General features: G+C 39.1%; 1 protein-coding gene across 8 annotated transcripts in view; it reads left to right on the plus strand.

Annotated features, from left to right (window-relative positions):
• The first annotated feature begins 718 nt into the window (after positions 1 to 718).
• Positions 719 to 17,568, plus strand: part of mphosph8 (M-phase phosphoprotein 8) — a 16,926-nt gene continuing 76 nt past the window's right edge. The window contains exons 1-14 of one of the 8 annotated variants that reach the window (XM_027164396.2): positions 730 to 963; positions 2,823 to 2,972; positions 3,140 to 4,168; positions 4,258 to 4,333; positions 9,004 to 9,450; positions 10,034 to 10,156; positions 10,253 to 10,359; positions 14,553 to 14,693; positions 14,848 to 14,934; positions 15,094 to 15,248; positions 15,349 to 15,506; positions 15,897 to 16,021; positions 16,163 to 16,246; positions 16,338 to 17,568. The exon at positions 16,338 to 17,568 is cut by the window's right edge and continues 76 nt beyond it. In XM_027164396.2, the coding sequence (XP_027020197.2) occupies positions 862 to 963; positions 2,823 to 2,972; positions 3,140 to 4,168; positions 4,258 to 4,333; positions 9,004 to 9,450; positions 10,034 to 10,156; positions 10,253 to 10,359; positions 14,553 to 14,693; positions 14,848 to 14,934; positions 15,094 to 15,248; positions 15,349 to 15,506; positions 15,897 to 16,021; positions 16,163 to 16,246; positions 16,338 to 16,379 (2,826 nt within the window). In that variant the 5' untranslated portion in view covers positions 730 to 861 and the 3' untranslated portion in view covers positions 16,380 to 17,568. Of the gene's footprint in view, positions 964 to 2,822; positions 2,973 to 3,139; positions 4,169 to 4,257; positions 4,334 to 9,003; positions 9,451 to 10,033; positions 10,157 to 10,252; positions 10,360 to 11,320; positions 12,566 to 12,676; positions 13,953 to 14,552; positions 14,694 to 14,847; positions 14,935 to 15,093; positions 15,249 to 15,348; positions 15,507 to 15,896; positions 16,022 to 16,162; positions 16,247 to 16,337 lie in introns of those variants that run through there. The other 7 variants (XM_027164397.2, XM_027164400.2, XM_027164393.2 and 4 more) reach the window with 7 other exon arrangements.

Below are 17,568 nucleotides of genomic sequence, written 5' to 3' on the forward strand. Positions count from 1 at the left end.
AAGTCTAAAGTCTAAAGTGCAGACATGGCCTAATGGTTAGAGAGTCTGGTTCATAACCCAAAGGTTGTGGGTTCGAGTCTTGGGCTGGCCACGAATGAGGTGCCCTTGAGCAAGGCACCAACCCCCCCAACTGCTCCCTGGGCACCGCAGCATAAATGGCTGTCCACTGCTCTGTGTGTGTGTTCACTGCTGTGTGTGTCCACTTCGGATGGGTTAAATGCAGAGAACAAATTCTGAGTATGGGTCACCATACTTAGCTGTATGTCATGTCACTTTTATGTATATACACCACACAGACTACAACAGAATGTCTTTATCTGACTACAAAATGCTGCTGAATTGATCAAATATATTATTTTGAGCTCTAATAATTAAGATAATTGCATCATAAAAACAAGCTTATGAATATATACCTGTGATTTGCCTCACAGACATCACCTATGTCAAAGCTGTTAGAAAATGAAGTGAGAATGGCTAAAAAAAAGTATGTGCACGTCATAATCTGGGTTAAAACTCTGTGGATCTCACTGGTTAGTTCGGTTTTACTCATTAGGTCACTCATAAACTAGCAGTGTGTCTCTCAGGGATGAGGGTCATTGGTGATGCTGGGCAGCGTCTCCACGCCCAAAGAGGGTCGTACACTGTCTGCCCCCACGCAGTCTGCCACGCCCCTCCGCTGTATGTCCCGCCTCTTCCCGCCCCGCCCCGCCCAGCCCGCGCGCACCCACGTCCACATTAACCAGAACAGCTCCTGCTGCTCTCCAGTCACAGTGGAGTTTGTACGTTAAGGCGAGGTCTTTCCGTTCAATGCTGTTTATGTAGCAAGTTAAGAAGTATAGTTTTTTACTTGTTTATATACAAATGGATTCCTGTGCCGAGAGAGCGGACCCTGGAGACAGCGAACAGGATGAAGAAGAGGATGTATACGAAGTGGAAAGGATTATTGACATGCGAGTGGAAGATGTAAGTACTAGCTAGTCGGCTAGTCCCTATCATGCTAGCTAGGATGCCATCTTGTTAGCTGGCGCAGCAGCTGTTTTAACACTATACGCGATTAGATTATTCAGTTACGCGCAACATGTTTGTGCTGAAATTGTGCAGATAAACGAGCAATGTGAAGAGGCTGAGTTTTCAGTGACAAGACGTGATAATTGTTGCTACACTTGCTCAAGAGTTAGCTTAGCTAAACTGGGCTAACTTTATTAGCGTTAGCTAAAGGCTAGCTTTAAGGGTCATTCTGTGCTGGCTGACTTTAGCCAACAATGTAGCAGCAGATTGTGATGGAAACAACTATGTAGTGTCTATTTTTGGTTCTTTGCCCGTGCTTTTTTGCGTAGTATAAAATAACCAAACGTTACTTAAAACGCAGCGGTTTTTTTTGTTTGTTTTTTTGGAGGGGGTCAGAATTTATAGTAAAGTAAAAGAATTATTCGTCTTCTGTGTTGTTGCTACAGAGATTAGTTAAGAGACCGACCGGTTGTCGATTATTGCTCGATAATACACGGGGTGGATGTTTGCAACACTCTTCCTAAAGATTTTGTGTCCTCATCGTGTTTGTTTTTGTCATGAAAAGAGATTATCAGTGAGTGGACAAACCTGAAGTGTTGTGTTAAAATGCTAGCTGACTGCTCCGGGCCTGTGTCCTACTTATAGCAGCAGGTAATGTTCTTACTTGTATTGTAAGTGAGAGAAGAGTAAGAGCGTTTGCTGAAGATGTAAGAGATGTTTCACTTATTATGTGTGTTCATGAGCCGTGCTACATGAACTTTTGGTGCTTTAGAGCCATTTGATGTGCCAGTTGGGCTCCAGAGAGAGTAAAATCCAATAGTTTGTACACAGCACTAATAGGAATCCTCACTACTACTTGTAGTACTAGTGTACACTCTTCCCTATTGAACTGGTGCCTATTCACTGACTTTGTGTGTTTTGTGTGCGTGACACAGGTCTGTATTTGCTTTAATGCAAATTAGGTTGCAGACAAAAGCAAGGAGATATGTAAGAAACTAACTTTGATGTATTGTGATTTAGTGTTATATTGTAAAATGATCCAGAGCTGCTAATGTCTGAATACCAAAATAGACTCCTAAATAGTTACTTTTGTACTTTTGTTCAATTACGGTCTGTGAACCTGGTATAACAAATGATCATGCACGGGGAAATACACCAACTGATATGTCACATAGATAGCTGCTTACGCTTGTTGTCATTAACCAAGTCATCTCTAAACAAAGTGGGCGAGTAATGAAACAGGAGATAGCCACTAAGGATAACCATTCTGCCTTTCCGTATTTGACGGATTGACTGTGGCTACCAATTTGGCATTATGTGACTGAACCACACACAAACACACAATTCACTTACTTTTTACTTTCTTTGTTTATAAGACATTAATTCCCAAAATCAGTTGCACTTGTGTATAAAAATAAATAAGCTCAGAATGTAAGCATCTAACTTTAAACAGATGGTAGATCTTGGGGCTTTCTTTTGATGATTAAAAGATGAGACCGAGTGCTGTTATTATATGAAAAACTTTAAAGCACCAGGGAAAAGATAAGCAGTAAGAGGAAGCCATGGTGCAACTGACAGGAAAGCAGGCCCACACACTCTGATCCAAATGAATGCAGATCTTTGTGTTCAAGCTGTAGTGATTATTCAAGTGCTGCCCAGAAACATCGGCAGAGAGACGAGTAGTCCAACTGGTTACTGTTACTAAGCAACATTATTAATGGTGAACATCCATGGTTTTTTTTTGAACATCCATGGTTTTTTGAAATGCTTTTGATTTTAGTTAAACAAATCTGCCTTTGTGATTGTCTTTCCAGGGAGAGATTTTATACCGTGTGAGGTGGAAGAACTATTCATCAGATGATGACACCTGGGAGCCCAAAGCTCACCTGGAGGATTGTAGTGAGGTGCTGCTGGCTTATGAGAGGTCTCTGGCTGAGAAGAAACTTAAGAAAGACCCCAGCATGGTGAGACTATAATATAAGAGATTTTCCAACACAGCCCAAAAAAATTGTTGCACTATTTACTTCATGACCAAATGTTACACTAAAGGAAAAGATGTGTTGCATATTAAAATGTGACCAAGAAACTTGACATTTTGTGAACAGTGTAATATCTCTTAATTTTTCCTCAGAAGCTGCCTATGAAGAGCGAACTTTTTGATGCAAACTCTGAGAGTGACAGCGATAAAGATAAACTAAAAGAATCCCCTAGTAAGAAAAAGAAAAAAAAGAAAAAACATGCAGAGGACTCCGAGGATGAGAAGTCTGAAAAGGACAAGAAGAAAAAGAAAAAGAAGGAGAAATGGAAGGAGGACAAACCATTGCCTGCTCCTGAGTCTGATGAAGAAGAGGAAAGAGTTCCTACACTACCACCTACGAAGAAAGATAAGTCCGCAGATTCCAAGAAGCGAACTATTGAAGAGGATGAGAACGATGACGCTCCTGCAAAGAAACACAAAAAAGAAATCAAAGTTAAAGACGGAGGGAAGCAAAAGAAAGAAATTGTTGATGAAAGGAAGAAAAAAAAGGCAAAGTCAAAAAAAGAGATTGAGTCCTCAGGTGATGAGACAGACAAGAGTGATGCACCGTCAGAATTATACACCGATGACACTTCTTCAACAGGAAACCTCAGTGTCACAGCAAAACCTACAACTGCCAAAACCACAGATAAGTCCTCTCGGAGTGAAAGTGGGAGTGATCATTCCAAGGCAAAACAGAAGAAGAACAAATCTGAACTGAAGCTGCAAGGTTTCAAAGACTTGGTTCAGGACAAGAACCCCAAAAAGACAGAAAATTCTGCCCTGCTGCTCAGAGAGAGTGGTCTAAACAAGTTGAAGAGCCTGACTAGCAGTAAGAGCAGCAGCAAGTCCTCTCGCAGTGAGGATGAGCCTGATTCCAGTGATGCTGGGGCTACAGCAAAAGCAAAAAGCAAGCCTAAAGGTCTGGACTCGAACTCTGCTCCTCAAAAGGATTTGTCTGTATCTTCATCCTCTACAGTTGTAGCCGTTCCCAGCAAGCCGAGAGAGGAGGAGCAGCTGAAGGAGCAAAAGGAAGAAACTGGAGAGAAGGGTGCTGCACCTAATAATCTCTTTGAGAAGTTTTTGCTCAACTGTGAGGCCAAGGATCGTGTGCCCAGGAAACAGGCAGCTCACACACCAAAGGTGCGGGGTAGTTATTTATTTAATTGTTAATAAATGTGCTTAGCATCACTAATTTTACATTTATTTTTTGTTTTTGTGTCACATTGCAGAGTTCAGTAAAGCCTGACAAAAAAGCGAGAAAGGAATCTCCAGTGCAGAAGACTGAGTTTGATAAGGCAAAGGAGGGTAAGTGACACAAATTCCTCAAGCATAAACGTATGTACTAGGTAATTCTTTTTTTTTCAAACACCGGGTCACATTTAGTGGTGCAATGGGTCACACTCTTGCGTTTTACAGCACAATGAACACACACAGTCAAACACTCTACAAAGCATTGGGTATTGCATTTCATTTGGCCTCCAGACAAAACAAAAGCTACACATTTGTAAACAATTCACACTTGTGATTATGCATTTGCCTAACAGGGGTCAACATCTGATCTACCAACATGGCTACACACGCAGTCAAACACACTTAAAAGCATGCAGACAAAAAAATCTGAGATATGCTTTTGCCCAATTGGGGACAAGATTATGGCTGTAGCTACCAAATATTTTAGTAATCGAATATTCTACTGAAAATTTCATCGATTAATCGAGTAATCGGCTAAAATGTATTTTTGCTTAATTAACCCTCCTATTGTCCTCCTATACAAATTAAGAGTGCTGAGTCAACTTGACCTTGTCTGTTTTGACTGCTTATAAAAAATGAAGTATATATGATAGGCTTTTTTTTTTCTTCACCTTTTTGGTCTAACTTGTTTCCAACACATTAACATGTATTTTGCAATATATATATATATATATAATATATATATATATATATATATATATATATATATATATATATATATATATATATATATATATATATATATGGTATAATAAACCTTATTTATATACAAAAATGCATTTTTAGTTAAAAAAAAAAACAGAAATTTTGAATTATTTTCACTATGAGGCACAAAAATTACAGGCTGGTATATTTCAAGGGCAGGAGATTATTTTGAACCATTTTTGAACCATTTTGACCATTTTCAATAAATAAAATAATAAAACCTGTTTTTTTCCAGGCCAAATTGACTTGAATGCTTATAAATCAAAAATTCTACAATTATCACCATTCTGTGTGTAATATCTATTTTGCACATGTAAGAGCTATTTTGCCCACCTGGTGTCATCTGATCAACAAACAACAGGTTACACACACACACACACACACACACACACACACACACACACACACACACACACACACACACACTCAAACACATGCCATAATTTCATGTGAATAAAACTTCATTTACCTCCTTATTTTTTTTAATATACTAAATTTATTAACGATAAACCTTATGAAATTTTGCCATGTTTTGAGTAAAATAAGCAGAAATTATTCATTATTTTGGATAACCACAGACTGATAAATGTCAAACATTACTCAGCATATCTACAGGCCAAAGCTGACTGATGCAACTAAATTCATAAATAAGAGAGAGGAAACAAATATGATTTGAATATGAAAACACGACGTATGTGTGTAAAGATTATTGGTAGAAGAAGAAGAAGATATTGTCCTCAGCTGGAAAATGCATATAACAAGTGTGAAATATTTACAAATGGTTGTTTTTGTTTTTTTTTGGGGCCCAATGAATTGCAATGCCCAATGCTTGTGTGTGTGTGTGTGTGTGAAGCTTGTTGGTATATCAGATTTTGCCCCCAGCTGGACAAATGTATCCAACAGGTGTGAAATATTTACAAATGAGTAGCTTTTGTTTTTTCTGGAGGTCAAATGAATTGCTATGCCCAGTGCAGTCAGTGTGTGTGTGTGTGTGTGTGTGTGTGTGTGTGTGTGTGTGTGTGTGTGTGTGTGTGCCATCATTTCGGTAGATCATATTTTGCCCTCTGCTAGACAAAGGTATATCAAAAGTGAGAAATATTTACAAATGTGTAGCTTTTTTTTTGGAGGCCTAATGAAATGCGATGCCCTATGTGTGTGCGTGTGTGTGTGCGTGCGTGTGTGTGCGTGTGTGTGTGTGTGCGTGTGTGTGTGTGCGTGTGTGTGTGTGCGTGTGTGTGTGTGCGTGTGTGTGTGTGCGTGTGTGTGTGTGCGTGTGTGTGTGTGCGTGTGTGTGTGTGCGTGTGTGTGTGTGCGTGTGTGTGTGTGCGTGTGTGTGTGTGCGTGTGTGTGTGTGCGTGTGTGTGTGTGCGTGTGTGTGTGTGCGTGTGTGTGTGTGCGTGTGTGTGTGTGCGTGTGTGCGTGTGTGTGTGTGCGTGTGTGTGTGTGCGTGTGTGCGTGTGTGTGTGTGCGTGTGTGTGTGTGCGTGTGTGTGTGTGCGTGTGTGTGCGTGTGTGTGTGTGCGTGTGTGTGTGTGCGTGCGTGCGTGCGTGTGTGTGTGCGTGTGTGTGTGCACGTGTGTGTGTGTGTGTGTGTGTGTGTGAAATGTTTACAAATGTGTAGCTTTTGTTTGTCTGGAGGCCAACTGAATTGCAATGCCCAATGCTTTGCACAGTGTTTGACTGTGTGTGTGAAGCTTGTTGGTAGATCAGCTTTTGCCCTCTGCTATACAAAGGTATATCAAAAGTGTGAAATATTTACAAATGAGAAGCTTTTGTTTTGTCTGGAAGCCTAATGAATTGCAATGCCCAATGCATGTGTGTGTGCATGTGTGTGTAGCATCATTTCGGTAGATCATATTTTGCCCTCTGCTAGGCAAGGGCATATCAAATGTGTGAAATATTTACAAATGTTTGCCTTTTTATTTTCTGGAGGCCTAATGAAATGCAATGACCAATTTGTGTGTGCATGTGTGATTTGGGTGCATGTGTTAGTGGACATTTTATGTGTTCGTTTTTGTGTCTGTATGTATGTTCATTGCGCTGAAAAGGGCAAAAGTGTGCCCTATTGCCCCACTAAATGTGGCCGGGTCAAAACGACCCAATCCAAAACGCAAAATATATATTGGTCTGAACACATAGTTCAATGAAAATAGACAAAATAAATTTTACTTGCAAAGTTCATAATTTGAAACAATCCTGGTAAATTTCAGGCAAATATGTGGAAGAAAACCCAAGTTATGACACATTAAAACCTTCTAGATGGTCAAAAAACCCCAGGGAAAATAGGAAGGTTAAAGAGCAATATTAAATATACAAGAGAAAATAAGGCTTGTCTATTAAAATTAACAACTAATTGGTTTCCTTTTTTTAGAAAAATCAAGCATCACATTAGTTCAGGCAGGCCATGTCGTCAAGCATGCATCAGCTGATAATCAGCTGTTCATGATACGCACCAGTCTGGTTACGACATCGATATTATCCAACCCTTTAAATTACCATTCGCATAAGTGAGCATATTTTATACTGTGCATGATTAACGGTTGCTGTTATACAGGGAACTATTTTATTTTCTAGTTGCTGTTCTCCCCGCTCTGTCCACGCATGTGCACGGCAGGCGCATGGATTTTTGCCCAGAACAGAACTATACCGCCAACACTAACTGTATGCATAGCACCTAATAAATCCTCATTTGACAAAGTGATCTTGACTGAAATTAACTTTTATTTTTTAAATGCATAGTATGCAATGCATAAAACAATATTTTCTACCCATTGTTTCTCTGTCTGTACTTGTACTGTGAACACTGACAAAGTTGCCAGAGAATAATTAAGTACATTTAAGTGCCAAACATTCTGGGCTTTAAATGAACCCGTTTCTGAGATGCAAAAACAAAAAAAAATAAATTACTTTTTATTTATGTTTACAAAACTGCACATATTTTAAAACACTTTATTCACCAGAATGAACTTCCTTGCACTAAACTTGCACTAAATTCTCAGGTTTCTCTGTTTATATTTAACACTTTGCACTATTTTATTACACTTTTATTAAGCATTCTTACATTTTCTTTCATTTTGCACCTTAAATGTTAAGAGAGAATTGTTGTGTTCATTGTGACTTTAGACTTATGCTTACATTATAATTATTTGAGGTTTCCTGGTTGTTGCCATTTCTGTCTTAATAACTGAGGGGATTATGATCAGAGGAAGGTTAAGTTTAAAATAAAAATGTTTGTTTAACTGTAATAGATATTTCTCCTGGTCCTTATTTTAAAGGGGTCATAAAAAAATATCAATAATTATCGATATCAACTGATATGAAACACTGATATTGTGATACAGTTTTCAGCCATATCGCCCAGCCCTAGCATCTACATATTATTATGAATATAAAAGTCTCTCTCTCTCTCTCTCTCTCAATGTGTGTGTGCTTTAAAAGTCTTTTAATGGAGCATGTGATTGCAATGAAGAAAGGTAAACATATCAACATGCTCAGAACTGAGGTTTGCCCTCCGCTTCGAAGCAATGTTTCCTTTGGACATTTTCTGTCGTTTTCTCATGTTTGTTTTTTCTCTTTGCTCATTGACATTATCACGCCCTTCCATTTTGCAGCCCGCACTAGCCCGTGCCCTCAAATTAAAAGACCGCTAACTCCTTGCGTCTCCTTCCACTTTGACCTAAGCACGTTGTCACACAATAATTGCACAAGAACGTGTCGTGACCTTTAAAAATTAATTAAAAAGAGGCTTCGAGGCATTCAAATTCCTCTGCCTCGAATCATTTTTGTAATCGAGTTACTCGAATTACTCGAGGAATTGTTTCAGCCCTAGACAAGATAACAATAAGCAAAAAACCCAGAATTTATAGCATCCTTAAATTAATAATATATAATATAATAATATAAACCCTAAAATTACTATTTTGTTAAAATTACTATTTTATTATGTGTTTTATAAATGAATTTTATAGTATCTGTGAAATTCTTTTTTTAAACACGTCTTTTTTTACTACTCATTTCCAGGCACTATTGCCATGGAGGTAGATGAAAGACCAGAAAAGAGTGCACAGGAGTCAGAAAAGAGTGACCGGTCAAATGAACCAGTGGCCAAGATGAAGGAGGATGTACAGCGTGAGCAGAAAGAAGAAGAGCAACGAAGAAGGAAAGAAAGACTTGAAGAGGAGGAGGAGAAAAAGAGGAAGGAGAAGCTTGAGGAGTCTCAGAGAGAACGAAAGGGTAAAATGGAAGAGGCACAGAAAGAGAGACAGAGACTGGCAGAGGATGTCCGATTAGATTGGTTGGACAGGAGACCTGCAGTGGAGGCTATGGCATCTACTGAGTCGACCGAAGACTTGAGGTGGAAGGAGAGAAGAAGGAAAAGGAGGGAAGACAGCGAGTCTCGCCTCCTTGTCACTTGCGATGACACTCAGGACTCTCAAGACCCCCTGGAACGCTCTGACAAAACACCTGGTGTGTATCGACAGTTGTTACATCAACATTTTTATAATTATGGGAGTTTTACCCACTCCTTTTGTTCTCTTTAACCTTTTCATATCGAGATGTATCTAAATAGAATATGTACAAATAACGCATTTAAAATAAGGGGCACTGTCTCAGTGAGACTCAAACTATTAGGGTTGGGCAATATGACCTCATATCATGTGAAATAATACACTCTAATAATAATTATAGTAAATGGAACAATGGGTGGCTCGATGGTGCAATGGGTAGCATTTGCCCCCTCACAGCTGCGTGGTCCACACGGTTTTCTCTCAGATTCCTTCCACTCCCAAAACATGCCTGTATGTGGATTGGCCATGCTAATATAAGCTCCTAGAGTTTTATAGAGTCCATAAACAGGGTAAAGTCGTAAATCTGAGTAATCTTCTCGTGTGCATAAAATCTTCTTGAGCTTGAGAGCTTAGACTTTCAAAGTCAACCTTCTGTTTGTATGAATATCCTGATGCTGCACAGTACATTATGAATTTTGTGCATGGCTGGCCCAAGGACCACTCCTTTAGCCATGCTTCAATTCTGTGGCTTTGTGTAACAGACAGGGGCCCGCCTTCTCTCAATCTTGGAGTTGAGCTGAATCTAGACTGGATGACACTGGAAGACTTTCAAAAACACTTGAATGGAGAGGATGAAAATGTCTCTCCCCTATCCTTAACTCCCAGTGAGTTTTACGCACACCCAATTCCACACCACCACAGAACTGTCAGATACATATTTGAACTCTTTTTCCCTACCTTTTACTCTGTTTCTTTTGTTGGTTGTTTTGTAAATACAGCTGAGCTGCGGGATGCTGTAAAAAATGGGAATTATATGGCTGTGAAACGTGCACTCAGTTCCAAAGAAGACTATAACCTGGACCAGCAGGTAAGACAGCATGTCGACAGACTTCTTGTTTTTATGACAAATGTTAATCCTTATTCATGTCTGATTTAGTAAGTATGCACATGCAAACAAAATACTGAAATGTCAAACATGGTTCCATACTATGGTCTTTGCAGGTAAAATTAATTATTTCTATTTTTGTTGAATTATGTGTTTTATAAATGAATTTTATAGCATCTGTGGTCTTCCCAGCAGCAATTTGACCGGGTCAAATTTAGTGGTGCAATGGGTCACACTCTTGCGTTTTACAGCACAATGAACACACACACAGTCAAACACTCTTCAAAGCATTGGGTATTGCATTTCATTTGGCCTCCAGACAAAACAAAAGCTACACATTTGTAAACATTTCTCACTTGTGATATGCATTTGCCTAACAGGGGTCAACATCTGATCTACCAACATGGCTACACACACAAGCACACTTCAAAGCATGCAGACAAAACAAAAGCTGAGATATGCTTTTGCCCAATTGGGGACAAGATGATAAAAAACCTGAATATATAGCATCCTTGGGGCGTTTCACATTTCACCCTCCTCTGGTTTTGGGTAAATTTGTACCCGTGTAAAAGGATTTATTTGTCTCGGGTTTTCTTTCATATACTTGCCTGAAAATGACAAGTATGGTTCCATACTATGCTCTTTGTAGTCTAGAGGGATTAATGGTCAAATTAATTACTATTTTTGTTGATGTATGTGTTTTATAAATGAATTTTATCTGTGGTCTTCCCAGCAGCAATTTGCAATGGGTCACACTCTTGCACTTTGCAGCACAATGAACACACACACACAAACACAATCAAACACTCTTCAAAGCATTGGGCATTGCAAAAACAAAACCCTGAATTTATAAAAACAAAAACCCTGAATTTATAGCATACTTTGGGCATTTCACATTTTACTCTGAGACAGCAAAATGAAGAGAACCTACACTGCCTTACAGGCTGTTGACCTCATTTTTGGTCCTGTGGAGGAGGACAGCGATGAGGCAGACCATGCAGAAGAGGAGGAGGAAGTGTCAGAGGAAGAAAATATCACTGAAATTGATGATTTTGTTCCAACTGATGAGGAGGAATCAAGTGATGAAGAGGAGCCTACTGAAACTGGAGATATTTTCCAATCCAAAGATGGAAATATTCTCTGGTCCCCCATTCCTCAAAGCAACCGACGCAATATTTTCGGGGCAGCACAGGAGAGGAGCCCCCGTGGGCCAACAAAGTATGCTATCACTCATGCTGTTAGCATAAAGTCAACCTTTGAGTTGTTTATATCAGAGGAAATTCAAAAGATAGTGCTAGTAATGACTAACAAGGAGGGATGTCGTGTGTATGGTGACAGCTGGAGGAAATTAGATAAAATAGATTTACAGGGATATCTAGGACTTTTAATTCTTGCTGGGGTCTACAAGTCCAGTAAAGAGGTTACATCCAGTCTATGGCATGCTCAGACTGGGAGGGCAATTTTTTGTGCCACCATGCCTCTGAAGACATTCAACCTCATTTCGAGAGTCATATGTTTTGATGATCACAACACCAGATCAGCACGCCGTGCCATTGACAAACTGGCTGCCATTCGACAGGTCTGGGATAAGTGGGTGTGTCGCCTGCAGCGCATGTATAATCCCGGCACTGATGTGACCGTGGATAAGTGCCTGGTAACTTTCAAAGGGCGATGTGGATTCAAACACTATATGGCAAATAAACCTGGCAGTTATGGAATCAAAATATGGGTAGTCTGCGATTCACAGACTAGCTACGCCTGGAACATGCAGGTGTATACTGGCAATCCCGTGGATGGCCAGCCGGAAAAGAATCTGGGCCAGTATGTGATTCTCGAGGTGACCAAGGGTCTTCAGGAACACATCATCACTTGTGACCACTTTTTCACATCCTATGTTCTTGGCCAGGAGCTGCTAAAGAGGAAGCTGGCCATGGTGGGAACCATAAGAAAGAACAGACCAGAGCTTCCCCCTGCACTGCTGGCAACAAGAGACAGAGACCGATTGTCCTCCCAGTTTGCGTTTACTGACACGCATACGCTTGTCTCCTACTGCCCCAAAAAGGGAAGGAATGTGCTTCTTATGAGCACTTTGCATCAGGACACTAAAGTTAGCACCACAGAAGATAAAAAGCCCCAGATAATCCTCGACTACCACAAGAACAAGAGGGGAGTCGACAACCTCGACAAGGTATTGCAACTTTTCATGTAATATTTATTCAACCGGGTCAATGCATTGCACACTTGTGTAAGAAAATATAAATTTAATTTTCACTGATTTGTTGTTTTACTATTGTTGCAGGTCACCAGTGTTTACAGTTGTAAACAAATGACAGCCCATTGGCCCATCACTGTGTTTTACAACATGCTTGATGTGTCTGCATACAACTCCTTTGTGCTGTGGAGAGAGATAAACCCAAATTGGAAACAGAGAAAGTGCCACAAGATGAGGCTGTTCCTTGAGGAGCTTGGAAGAGAACTTGTGACACCTCTAATAAAACGGCACCAGCCTCCTCCCCGCACACCAGCCTCTGCTAGCATTGTCAGGGAAGTCCAGAAGGGTGCATCGACCTCTGCACATTTACCCAAAAGGAGGAGGTGCATATTTTGCACAAATGACACCAAAACCAGCACCAGGTGCCAGAAATGCGATGTGCATATTTGCAAATCTCACAGCATAATAACCTGCCAGTCATGCAAATGAAGGCACAGACACACAGTTTCTGTATTGTAAAACTGTATTTTTATTCAGTTCAAAAATTGTATTTTATAAGTTCAACATTGTTTGGAAATAAAATACATGTTGTTTTTGTAAATCATATTTATTTGGTCTCTTTGACCCTTGGATATTCTGGCTAATGTTTAATGACATAGCAGTCAGCGGTTATCCAAAATAATTTGTAATAATTTCTGCATATTTTACCCAAACACATGGCATAATTTCATTAAATAAGGTTTACTGTTCATAAATTAAGAAGTTTTATTTACATGAAGTCATGCCATGTTTTTGAGGTGTGTGTGTGTGGCCCCCGTGTTGGTTGATCAGATGCTGCCTCCTGCTTGGCAAAAGGCATATCACAAGTGTAAAATGTTCACAAATGTATAGCTGATCACACAGAATGGTGTGATCATTTTACACTTTATGCATTATAAGCAGAACAGACCGGGTCAATTTGACCCCAGTCTGAGATATTCCATTTACTTATGTGCCTCTGATCAGAACCATAGTAAAAATAATTCTGAATTTCTGTTTTTGTTTTGTTTTTTTTATTTTTTTTATTAAACTCTCATATGAGGTATAATTTTATATACATTAGGTTGATCATACCAAATATTACAAAAAAGTGCAAAATAGAAGTTAATGTGTTTGAAACAATCTGACTAAAAGGTGAAACAAATAAAAAATAGTTCATTCTTTATAAGCTGTCAAACACACCGGGACAGTTTGTCCCGGGAGGTAAAAGGGTGCATATTAAATGGAAAGGACTGTAAAGTCTATGTCACAAAAGTATAAGTCTGTGTCAGAAAAGAGCCTGTTGCATTTGTAAAAAAAAAAAAAAAGGTTTTGTTTCTCAGCCTACACAAAACAAGCATAAACAAGCCTGTAATGTTGCAGTCTTCATAGGCTTCTGGGGAACAGTAAGAGAGGTTTCTAAGAATTCATGCAATGTACAGTGTTAAAGAGTAGAAAAAGTAGAAATTCATTTATGGTGAGTGGACTGCACATGCTTTGATCCTTGCCATGCATTTTTTTATTTTTTATTTATTTATTTATTTATTTTTTATTTTACAATGTATTATTGTCATGTCTATCAACGATCGGTATAAATTAGAATAGCTCTTTTTTTCAGAGAAATTTGTAAATAGTTTTATGTTTATATCCTCACTGAAAAAAATTCTGTGATGAGTTACTATGTGTACCTGAAAGCGTAATTCATTAAGCTGAACTGAAAATACTGAAAAGCTAGCTGTATACCTGTCTATTCTAATTGCTGTATTGTGTTTGGGTTGCGTTGACTTTTGTGTAATGTCAGCTACGGAAAGGTAATATCATTGCATTATGAGCTGTCATTTTGAGAAGAAAAAAAATCAGTTTAATTTTAGATCAACTGCGTATCTTTTGTCGTCTCTTTTTGGGTGTCTGTACATGTGTGTGTGCGACCCTGTGTCCCCGAAAGGACTCTGGTGGTATGTCTCTGTCCATGCTGGCCGCCGCAGGTGGACAGGATGATATCCTTCGGCTGCTGATTAAGAAAGGAGTAAAGGTTAATGGACAGCAAAAGAACGGCACCACAGCCCTCATGCATGCTGCTGAGAAGGTAATTATTTATTTGCTGCTAAAACTGTTCTTCAGCTGTTCTGCTGCTTTACACTCACCACAGAAGACATCTGTTCCTGTCTTTCACTGTGTGTTACAGTCATATGGGGTAAAAAGAAGGTCTGCAATAACCTCATAATTATCTCCCCCTTTAGAATTGCCTCACCACTGTGGCCATTCTTCTTGAGGCAGGATCTTGTTTAAATGCCCAGACACTGGGCGGGGAGACAGCTCTCATGAAGGTATGGATCAGAAAGAGCAAGGGAGACTCATTCCTTCAGTTATTGAGTGAGATCTCTGCTGATAAATTAGTTGTTTTCCTTACACTTTGGGTGTTTTGCTTATCTCCTCCTGCTTTTATGAATGAGTACCTTCACATCTATTATCGTTGGCCTTATTAGGCATGTAGAAGAGGAAATGCAGATGTAGTGCGCCTCCTACTGGAGTATGGAGCTGACTGCAACATCCTCTCCAAGCACAAAGCAACAGCATTGCACTTTGCCAAACTCAGCAACAACATGATGGTGTATGACCTCATCAAAGACCACATCCAGACGTGAGTGTTTATAAAAACAAAAACATGTATATTACATTTAGATTTTCAGACAACCTCTGATATTTACATTAGTGGATGCTTTTTTGATTGTAATTTCAAGGTTGTCAACAGTGGCAGAGGAGACAATCAGAGCATATTTTGAGACGCGTTTGGCTCTGCTTGAGCCTGTATTTCCTCTGGCCTGTCATCGCCTGTGTGAGGGACCAGACTTCTCACTGGAATTCAGTTACAAACCCCCACAGCACACGCCTGGAGAAGGTAGGACACATCACTCTGGTATCAAAGAGATGACAACACCATAAGCAGTAATGTTTTTAATTCAGAAAACACTTTAACAGACATTTTTAATAAGGTTTCCCCTCAAAGACTGCTAGAATTTCTATCACAGATTCACCTTAAGAATGTATATGAATGTCATCATTACTGCTGTTATTGTTACATATGTATGGTTTTGATTGTAAATGTATTGAAAATCATTATTATTGTGGTTAGTTATTATTAGTAGTAGTATTACTAATATTGTTTTTAAGTATAATGTTGATTTTGCCATGAATATAGTCATTGCTGCTGATATGGTATTAAACCACAAATAAGTAAACAATATTCTAGCACTGAGGCAGTAGTGAAAAATTTTGTTTCTTCTGTCAGGATCTGGTATACTTCTCTTCATTTTCCATGCAAACTTCATGACTGAGATCACAGCCAGGCTCTGTGGGCCCTGTAGCGTACATGCTGTCATCCTTAATGACAAGTTCCAGCTGCCTATCTTCCTTGTAAGTCCCTTTATTTACGATATAGATCTCTTTTGGGTTTGTTTCTTGCCTTGCCATTTTAGCTCTGAAAACTGAATTATTTTAACTGGTAATTACTTTAAATATCTGTAGTCCATCTAATTTTGTTTTTTCCCTTGACAGGATAGCCACTTTATTTATTCATTCAGCCCTGTACAAGGATCCAACAAACTCTTTATTCGCCTAGCTGAGTCACCCACAGCTAAGGTGAATATATTACAGATCTGCCAGACACACCAACATGCCTCTTAAGAAAAATGTTTTTAACCCCAGACTTTGTCTTAATTTGTTTCCACAGGTTAAACTTCTCATTGGTGCATATAGAGTCCAACTACAGTGATGCCTAACCTTTTCATTCGAGATCAACGTTCAGCTGAAATTGTTAATAAGAGTCAGAGTAATTTCCCAAGCCTGTCCTTCATGTGTTGCTAATCATGCCAAGAAGAAGAGATGGTTCATGTTCAGTTGAGTAGCTTGGAAATAAAGACCCAAATACACTAGCCGGTCTTTCACTGCAGACATTGGGGTGTGAATCCAAGATACACATTCATCAAAGTGTTGTGTGTTTTTTGAGTTTTACAGGAATTGTTGTTGTTTTTTGTTTTATCTTGCAGACACGGTCAAAACGAATCTTGCTTGTAAAGTTTTTTCTTGTTTTAAATACAATAATTTATCACTCCAGATTTATCCATAGTTTTTTTTTTATTATTATTTTTTATTTTATTATTATTTTATTGTCTTTTCACCTTGTGTGTGTGTGTGTGTGTGTGTGTGTGTGTGTCTTTGTGTTTAAAAGAGAGTTAGTGTGTGAACAGTCTTGCTATTAGGTTTTGTCTTTGTGGGACCAAGATGAGACTGGACCTTTTTAAACACCAGAGTTAGTTCCCTTCCTGTTGCTTACCCATTTAACTGTTTTACTCTGTAGTCAGATCTCTGGGACAAACTGTGACTGTAGGATCATCTGTGCATGAATGAAGTATGATTTTTTCCAACAGTGCAGGGGAACTATTGTCTAAGCGGATGTGTGTGTTTGGGGTGTCTGTTTTAAGGGCTAGTATCTGCTCAGAGGCTGGAGGAACCAAGTCTAATGATGCCTTTTGTCTTACGTCCATCTTTCATTAGGTTTGTAATGATCATTTGTATTCATTGATAAATTCTTGTGCGTACACCTTTTTTCAACGTATTTGGTTAGCTGTTTAAACTGCTAACTTTTTATTAGGGATGTATGACTAGTTATTTTGGTGGTTGAAATGAATGCGGAGAATCTAATCTATCTGCAGGGGTGAATATCACATGATTGATATAGATTAAGATAACAGTTAAACTAGGTTATATTGGGAGCTTACAACCAGGATTCAGTTACTATACCCGCGATGTGCTGGACAACATGTTTATTTTTTCCTCCCATCTGTTAAGAGTCATTTTATGACTGGTTTTTGTTTGCTACCACATATTGTATGTGGAATGGAAGAGTGACAGAATGCACACATCTTGGCTTCCTCTTCAAATAAACTGTACATATGTTTCCA

This window comes from Tachysurus fulvidraco, chromosome 6, assembly GCF_022655615.1.
Source record: "Tachysurus fulvidraco isolate hzauxx_2018 chromosome 6, HZAU_PFXX_2.0, whole genome shotgun sequence".
NCBI lineage: Eukaryota > Metazoa > Chordata > Actinopteri > Siluriformes > Bagridae > Tachysurus > Tachysurus fulvidraco.